The sequence below is a fragment of the Elephantulus edwardii genome, unplaced genomic scaffold, assembly GCF_000299155.1.
Source record: "Elephantulus edwardii isolate Elephantulus edwardi_28Jun2011 unplaced genomic scaffold, EleEdw1.0 scaffold00126, whole genome shotgun sequence".
Lineage (NCBI taxonomy): Eukaryota > Metazoa > Chordata > Mammalia > Macroscelidea > Macroscelididae > Elephantulus > Elephantulus edwardii.
This window is the reverse complement of record NW_006399876.1, coordinates 8,195,959-8,205,420: the sequence shown is the minus strand read 5'-3', so window position 1 is coordinate 8,205,420 and position 9,462 is coordinate 8,195,959. Positions and strand designations below refer to the sequence as shown.

The 9,462-nt window shown below is 46.7% G+C and overlaps 1 protein-coding gene across 1 annotated transcript in view; it reads left to right on the top strand.

Annotated features, from left to right (window-relative positions):
• The first annotated feature begins 8,890 nt into the window (after nucleotides 1-8,890).
• LOC102850755 (chromosome unknown open reading frame, human C11orf80) overlaps nucleotides 8,891-9,462 on the top strand; it is a 96,439-nt gene continuing 95,867 nt past the window's right edge. Inside the window, exon 1 of the mRNA XM_006893412.1 lies at nucleotides 8,891-9,086. Within this exon, the coding sequence (XP_006893474.1) occupies nucleotides 8,891-9,086 (196 nt within the window). The remainder of the gene's footprint in view (nucleotides 9,087-9,462) is intronic.

Below are 9,462 nucleotides of genomic sequence, written 5' to 3'. Positions count from 1 at the left end.
TGTTTCAGCAAGCAAGTTGTGTCATCTGCATAACGCAGGTTGTTTATGAGTCTTCCTCCCATCCTCATGCCACATTCTTCTTCATAGAGTCCAGCTCTGGAATGGGAAGGTACACCATAACATTAGTAATATGTACTATATACAATGCTGTGGTGCACAGTTTCTTGATATTATCATTCTCAGATACAGATGCTCAAGGCTATGATTTACTGTACTAAACACTAACATATATCAGGGCATGAGGGAAAAAGAGAGGGACTTATGTCAGAATTGATTCATGACTGAGTCATCGGAATAGAACACCATTGTGGCTTGTTGTTATCGTTCGGTGCCGTCTAGGTGACTATTACATCAGCCCGATGAACACCACATTGAAACCTTGTCCTGTCCTGTGGCATCCTTACAACCTCTCCTGTGCTCACGCGCACTGGTGCATCACTGGGTCAGTCCATCGTGTTGATGGTCTTCTTCTCTTTTACCAGGGGCTGGTCCTCCTGACAACATGCCCAAAGTATGTGAGCTGATGTCTCACCATCCTTGCCTCTAGCACTCTGCACTTCTTCTAAGATAGATTTGATTGTTCTTTTGACAGTTCATGAGATATTCCATACTTTTCATCAACACTACAATCCAAAGACATCAATTCTTCAGGTTTCCTTATTCATTGTCAACTTTCAGATGCATACGAAACAATTAAAAATACTATGGCTTCGATCAGGCACACCTTAGTCTTTAAGCCGACATCTTCACTCTTTACCCTTTAAAAGAGGTCCTTTAATAGCAGATCTGCTAAACCACTGAATATATTAACAGTTATTTGAATCACATAAAACTTGGTTTCTATACTGCGTAGGGATCCAGCTAGAGAACAAAGCACAGGATATCTGTGATAGAATCATTTAGGGCACGTCTGAACCACTCTGACAAGTTAACAAAGACAGTTCTGGGGACTCTCCAAGCCCCTTTATAAAAGGATTAAATGGATTTTCTGCTGTTTCAAAAGGTCGAGCTAGGACCAAAGAGTGGAAAAATATACCCAATGTATCAGCTTGATAACATGAAAAACTCTCCACCAAATTAACGGCTGTCTAAAATGAAAGGGTTGCAACTTTCCCAGTGTGACGTGGCAACTTTCCCAGCGTGAGCTATTCAGGTTAAAGCTGGATGTCCACTTGTCATGAGTGCTGGAATCATCAGCGCGTGAAATAGCGAGGTGACGGAGGCCAGTGTTGCCCAGCCCTAAATAACCCAAATATCCTCTGCAAACCCAGGTGCTCTTACTTTGGACAACAGGAAGAGGTTGAGGAAGGTGGGAGGGAGAGGCTGTTTCGGAGGGAAAACAGGGATAAAGAAAATGAATGGGAAGAAATATTGTTTCTCTGACGGGGAAATCCTGGATGAAATGACCTCTAAGATTTCTTCTAAGTGAAAGATTTTGAGAACTCTCAGATAGTTTCACAGCCATTATTTGGACTATACGCCTGGGAGAATTTCCCTTTTTTTAGTCGTGGAAAACTAGAACATAACACTTAAAAGTAAGTGGTGAAATGGGAAAAAAAGAATTCAAGCTCCCTGACCTGTTTCAGACTTTTTGATCTCACAGCCTCTTTACAACTGGTGGTTCTGGAGTAAGGACGGCAGCTAGGGACAGAGCAGAGCAACGTGGCCTTAAAGCTGGAGCCAGTGAAAAGCAGCTCAACAAAGGGTCGTAACAGTGTTCAAGTCTTTATACTCCGGCCTTTCAGGGAAAGGGCTCCAGTCTCAGCATCCCGAGACTGTCATGTAGAGACAGTGTCTTCCTTAATGAGGCTCTTGGAGGAATCTTTGTCCCTAATTACTCTACTTATCTTTCCAATAAAGCTGATTTTCTGGCCTTTGAGTCAATAGGTTTTCTCAGCCATGGATAGATAGCCAGATTATATCACTGTTTCCATTTCCAAAGTCTCTGTGCCACAAAGAACAATTCCTTTGTAGGGGACATCGGCTGGCAGGACAAACCTAGGCCTACTTAGAGAGAAAGTAAAAAGCCAATTACTGAGAGCAGAACCACTTTGTGGTATAGACTGTATTGGTTATGCCGGCAGAGGAGAGGTTGGATACTAACGGGAAAGGCACACAGGCTCCTGGGCTGACCCAGCACCAGCTGCGGCTGATGGATGAGACAGCAGGGCTTGTGCAGTGGGTGCCCAGCAGCCAGAAAGCCGGCATTACAGTCGTTGTAAGGGGAGGAAGCTGACTTGAGGACTGGGGCGAAGGAGGAGAAAATACTCTGGGATAGACAGGCCGACTTTGGTATCGTCCTCGAGACAGGGTCCTTCTGTTGCTTGTGAGTCTTAGAATGAGAAAGAACAAATGGTGTGGTCCAAGAATTGGCACAAAAATCAGCACCGCTACGGCCTCTACTGTGTTCGTTCCCCAGCATGCACCTGCGAGAAGAGTTCTGGCTGACCTCTGACGAGGAAGCTCAGGGAGGTGAGTGGCGAGGGTGCCCCAGATTCTGTGCTCCAGGTGGAGAGAGTCTCGAGAAGGTGAAGGGAAGAGCTAATCTGAGCCTCCTGGCCCCATTTCCAAGGATGTGATTAGTGGAGAGGCACCTGGGACCTGCTCCATTTCAGGAAACCCGGTTATGGGAACTGGTGGGGGACAGACTTGACTCAGGACCCGAAAGAAGTGGTTAACTCTTCACTATGATCTGTATGGGAAACAGCCTCTTCTTTCTCTAACACGTGCCCTTACACGCTGTCATCTGCAGTCACTGTGGTTTCTCTCCCCTCCATGTCTTCGGTCACTACGGCCTCACCCTGACAGATTTTCCACAGTGAAAGTGAGGCCGCCTCTCTTTCTTTGTTTTGACTACTTATTTTTAGATTTTCTTTGACCCTGCATTTTCCAGTTTGATGATGTTAGAATTATTTTCCTTTTTCCATTTGTCTTATGAGATCACCTTCCCTCTAGAATATTAAATATATTATGAACTGCCCGAAAAATGAACACATCTGTCATGGAAGAAGTATCTCTGAAATATTCCTTAGAAGCATGACTGGTGAGCCTTCATCTTATGTCCTTTGGACATGTTATCAAGATGGGCCAGTCCCTGGAGAAGGACATCAAACTTAGTAAAGAGAGGAAAAGAGGAATACTCCAACAAGAAGACTTGTAAGCTAAAATTGTGAGGTTGTCATAAGACAGGTCAAAGCTCCAATATGTGGTTCACAGGGTTGCTATAAATAGTCATATCAACTTGAGGGCACCTAATAAAAACAACTCAACAAGATGGATTCGTACAACAGCTACAAAGTTGAAGTACAGCAACAATTGTGGGGTTGGTGTAGGACTGGGTATTTCTGTCCTGTGAGATAGAGGAACTCGATGAACAGAAATTGACTGGAGGGCCCAAAACAACAGTAGTAATCCCTTTCCCCATCCTGAGGAATAAGGAATTAAAAATTCCATACCCCTAGGCCAATTGGCATCATCATGATAGATGGAGAAGAGACTGAACTTGTCAACAACTTCACCTTACTTGGATCCACAATCAATACCCATGGCACCAGCAGTCAAGAAATCAAAAGATTTGTTGTGTTGAGAAAGTCTGCCGTCTGGGGCCCTCTCCAAAGTTGTGAGGAGCTGCCAAAGTAGGGAAGAGAGATAATGTCAGTCTGAAGACCGATGTGCACCTGATTCAAGTCATGGTCTTTTCAATCACATGCTATGTGTCTGTGAGCTGGACTATGAATAAAGATGACAGAAAGAAGGGGGCAGGGGAACCAACCACCACAAAAAAATTTACGTTTGGATTGGGGTGTTGAGGAAGAGTACTGAACTCTTGCCAAAAGAACAGATAGGTCTTGGAGAAAGGGCAGTCAGAGTGCTCCTCAGAGGCCAGGATGGTAAAGCTTCGTCTCACATACTTTGGGCATGCTGCTCTCAGAGAGTATTACTTGGAAAGGAACATCCTGCTAGGAAAGGTAGAGGGTTGGTGAAAGAGAGGAAGACCTTTAATATGATGGATTGACACAGTGACTCTAACAACGGGCTCGAGTGTGTCAGAGATTGTGAGGATGGCACAGGATAGGACAGGGTTCAGACCTATTGTTCCCAGGGTCGATAGGAGTTGCAATCCACTTAATGGCACATAACAAGAAGTGTCTGGGAATTAAATACAGAGAAAGGGCATAATCAAAAAGGAAAGACAGCTCAGCAGTCCCTAAAATGCCACTCCTCAACTCAACTGGCAGCATTCCTCAGGATGTTTTGGTTCCATTCAAACTCTTGGATTTGGCTCAGAACCAGTTTAGGGTATATACTCAGAAAAAGCAGGATGGCAAACAGAAACTTGTGCACTGATGTCCATGACAGCATATTCACAATAGCAAAAAGTTCTCAAGGTGGGGCATTTTCTGCTGAGCCAGCAGTCTCAATGGGAGAATCATCTTCAGCACCTCAATTTCTCCTTGGACAAATGGTGAAGATAATGAGAAATCACAACACAGTGGTTAGCCACAACCTAACTTCCCATCAGCAGATGCTTGGTATAACTCTCCAGGGTACTGAAGAGCAATGGTGTCACTCTGGAGACTAAGGTGCATCTGATACAGACCATGGTCTTTGCAATCACTTATTATGCATAGGAGAGTTGGACAGTGACTAGGGAGGATAGAAGGAGAATTGATGCCTTTGAGCTGTGGTGCTGGAAAAGAGAATATACCGAATATACCCTGGACTGCCAAGAAAACAAACAGATTCACCCTGGAGAGGGTTAAACCAGGCTGCTCCTTGCAGGCAAGGATTCTGGGGCTTCGTCTGACATACTTTGGACATGTTGTAAGGAGAGACAGGTCCTTGGAGAGGGACATCATGCTTGGGAGGGTGGAGGGATGGTGTAAGAGGGGAAGACCCTCTATGAGGTAGATTGATTCAGTGACTGGGGTAATCAGGATGGGGTGTTAGAGGCAGTGCAATTGGCACAACAAAGAGCAGGGTTTAGGGCTGTTGTACATAGGTTCGCTATGAGTCCTAATCGACTTGATGGCACATAACAACAACAACAACAATATGTACCAAGGAATAGTACTCAGTGACTCCTAGCTACAGTGTGTTTGAACCTTAAAGATATTGTACTGAGTAAAATAAACCAGTCATAAAAAGGGCAAATGCTCTACGATTCCACTAACATGAGTTAGGCAAATTTCATTCATCTCCTATAGACCTGACCCCTTTGCCACAGTATTTGTGTCAATCCATCTCATCCAAGGTCTTGCTCTTCTGCACTAACCCTTCCTAGCATGATGTTCTTCTCCAAGGTCTGGTCCCTCCTGGAAACAAATCCAAAGTATGTGAGCAAGAGCTTCAAAAGCCTTTGCTTCCAACAAGCAACTCGGTTTTTCCCTTCTCCAGGACAGACCTCTTTGTTTTCTTGGCAGTCCACGGTATGTTCAACACTCTTCTCCAGCACCCATCTCAAAAGCATTGATTATTCTCCTGTCATCTTTAGTCATCGTCCAGTTCTCAGATGCACAGCAAGCAAATTGAGAAGACCATGGCCTGGACCCAGTGCACCTTAGTCTCTAAATTGATATCATTATTTGTCAGCACTCTGGAAAGGTCCTTGACAGCAGATTTGCCCAAGGCAACTCATCTTTTGATTTTCTGACTGCTGGTGCCAAAAGTGTTGATGGTAGATCTGAGCAAGATGAAAACATTAACAAACTGAATCTTTTTTGTATCTATTGTAATACTGCCTACTGAGAATCTTTGTTGGCTTGATGTTGAGACGCAATCCATATTGAAGGCTGTATTCTTTGATCTTTTGCAACAAGCACTTAAAGTCCTTCTTACTTTTGGCGAGCAAGGTTGTGTCATCTATATAATGCGGATTCTTGATAGGTCCTCCTTCAATTCTGATGCCACATCCTTCTTCACAAAGTACAGCTCCTCAAATTATCTGTTCTGCCTATAGATTGAAAAGGTTTAGAGGAAGGATACATCCCTGACACACTCCTTTCTTGATTCTGAGCCATGCAGAAGTCCCTTGCTCTGTTCGGACAACAGCTTCTTGATCCTAGGTTTCACATGAGCACAACTGAGCACAGAGCAAGCCCTCACCAAATCTTGCTGTTATTGTTGTTTTTAAGTACTGTTGAGTCGAGTACAACTCATATTGACCCTATGAACAACAGACCTGAGCTCTGTCCTGATATCCTCATCATCTCTGACATACTTGAGCTCACTGCTGCAGTCACTGTGTCAACTCATCTTGTTGAAGGTCTTCCTCTCTTCCTCGACCCTCCATCTTTCCAAGCACGGTGTCCCTTCCCAAGGAATAGCCTCTCTTAGCAACATGTCCAAAGTATATGCCTGCCTCAAACCCTCAAACTCTGCCTGCCATTGGTTCTAGTGGCCTGGGAAGGCATGATATTGGATGACAAAGGTTTATGCTCTAAATGTGCTGAAGGCAAGCTGTCTTTACTTCTTACTGCTGCTGTAAGATATTTATCACAAGACGATGGTTTTAAAGAACAGAAATGCTTCTGCTCAGAACTTAGGAGGCTGGGAGTCTCAACTCAGGGCACTGGCTCTAGGGCAAGGTTCTCCCTGCTAACTCTGGGAGCAAATCTTCATCTCTCCAGCATCTCTTGTTTGGGTCCTTGACGATCACCACATGGTTTCAGTCTTTATTTGTGATTCTTATTTCTGTGCCTAATCTTCTACTGTTAGATCTCAGGAATGGTTGCTTTAAAACATACCCTACGCTGATATGAACAAAGAGAACTCTATTTCCAAATGGGATTACATCCAGAAATATAACAAAAAAACACAAAACCCCAAACCACAGCTATTGGGCCAATTCTGACTCAGAGCCACTGTGCAGGTATACCCACTCCTTGGCATTACATCAATTCTGACTCCTGGCAGCTCTCCACTGGGTTTCTGAGGGCGTAAATCTTAAAGAGAGCTGACTGCGTCAACCTTCGTGTGGTGGATTCAAACGGCCAACCTTTCAATTAGCAGCCTAACACACAACCCACTATACCAGTAGGGTTCCTTTTATAGGTATAGAAGTTAGGATTTACAACATGTATTTTGAGAGGACAAAATTCAACTCCTAACAAATCCTCATATTAAGGGCTTCCTTCCACCCATGTCCACTAAGGAGGGCGGTGTGCTGGGCTACCTTTATTAGCCTTCACCTGCCTCTCCATGGCCATAGGTGTTCACCACTCACCTCCATCCCTGAGGCTCCCAGCAAAGGCCAGGGCTGGAAGCCCAGACAGCTGACTAACCTGAAGGACTTCTCCCGTGGTAACTACCTCCACCCTTTATGGCCAGTTCCATTCTCAAGGTGGGGCATTTTCTGCTGAGCCAGTAGTCTCAATGGAAGGATTTTCCAGAATCATCTTCAGCACCTCAATTTCTCCCTGGAGAAATGGTGAAGATAATGAGAAATCATAACACAGTGGTGAGGTGACGCCTATGAATAACCAGGTAAGTCCAACAACAACCAGCTCTCCCTCCTCAGCAACTCCTCTTCCTAAAGAGACACACGCACTAGAGTGACAGGAAGACTCCCAGAAGCCCTCAACTGTTGGCCTGACATGGTGTTTTTGATGAATTTTCCAGAAATGGAGGCAGCTTTTCTCTCATAGGCCTACCTGTGGGTAACAGCAGTGGCGAGAGACCATGAGCGCTGAGCAGACTCAAGCAGGGTGTGATTCAGGTCTCAATCGTCCTTTGGCGTAGTACCGAGGTTGTATACTGACAGGCACACTGCCTACTCTTCAGCCTGTTCTGTCCAATTCCAATTCTGGCTCCTTGGAGCTGGGGTGGAAGAATTTTCCCTGAAGGAAAGCAGCTAACACCCAGCCCTGCCCTTCTGTTCCGGCAACTCTGCCAGGCAGAAACCTTTCACCATCGTTATATTTTGGCTGCTAGAGGGATCCCGCTGCAAGATCATGAGCAGCTATGCACTCAAACCAGGGTGGATTATCCAATACTCAAGGACCTTCCTTCTGGGTACAACACCCCCACTAGAGACTGCAAATTTGAAGAGGTGTTGATTCTGTAGGATAGTGTAGTGGGTTGGGAGAGACACTTATGTCAACGATTATCTAGAAGCAAAATCTTCAATGTGGTGAAAAAAAAATTCTGTTCACTACAGATTAAGAAGCAAGCGCCCAGAAGCCTGTACTAACCTTGCTCATTGGGTGAGGGATATATTGGCTCAAGCCCCTCATACCCTGCTTGTAGCTGAACCAACACGGGTCAACCAGCCGAGACTACAGAACCAACTTCCTCTCAGCTGAGAAGAGGCCTGGAAAACCCAAGCTTCTCCTGCCAACCTGAGCCTAGGAAAGCCAGCTCCCACAGTTGCTATTTTTAGTGCAGAGACAAATGTGAGGAGAAGCTGGCTGGCTCCCCTGGGATTGGACAGAAAGATGCTTTGGGACAGGTTGCCAGATAAAATACAGTTTTGAATCCAGTTTTAAAATCTAGTTTTGAATTTCAGATGAACTTTTTTCTTGTTTGGAGGAGTATTAGGTATACTCCAAATATCGCACAGGACATACATAGCATACAGCAATCTGTTGTTTATCTGAAATCCAAATTTATCTGCATGCCCAGTATTTTTATTTGCTGCGGGATAAAGTGAGGGGAGCCTGCTTGTGCAAAGATTTACAGCCTTGGAAATCCTACGGGGCAGTTCCACTCTGTCCTTCAGGGTCGCTGAGTCGGGATGACTTAAAGGCCGCGCGGATGGGTTTGGCACATGAGTCCGGGAAAGCGGGCGTGGGGGGTGGCCTCCTCGGGAGGGGGCCGGGAGCTGAAGCAGGCTCTCCCCGCTGCGGGCAGCGCGCTTTGAACAGGGGTGATTGCCGCATCCTTCGGGGCCATGGCTAAGGCTCTTTGGCGGCGGGAGAAGTCGGGAGAGCCTTCCTCCCGCCTCCGGCCCCGCAAGGAGGCCACCTGCCCAGGGAAGCAGCCACCCCTGCCAGCTCCGGAGTGCGCCGGCGGCACGCACGGCGAGAGGGTGGGGCCGCGCCCAGTGCGCAAGCTCGGAGAGCATGTGGGCGGTGCGCAGAGAGCAAGTAGGCGGTGCACAGAGAGCAGGTGGGCGGTGCGCAGAGAGCAAGTAGGCGGTGCACAGAGAGCAAGTAGGCGGTGCGCAGAGATCAAGTGGGCGGTGCGCAGAGAGCAAGTAGGCGGTGCACAGAGAGCAAATGGGCGGTGCGCAGAGAGCAGGTGGGCGGTGCGCAGAGAGCAAGTAGGCGGTGCACAGAGAGCAAGTGGGCGGTGCGCAGAGAGCAGGTAGGCGGTGCGCAGAGAGCAGGTGGGCGGTGCGCAGAGAGCAAGTAGGCGGTGCACAGAGAGCAAGTGGGCGGTGCGCAGAGAGCAAGTGGGCGGTGCACAGAGAGCAAGTGGGCGGTGCGCAGAGAGCAAGTAGGCGGTGCGCAGAGAGCAAGT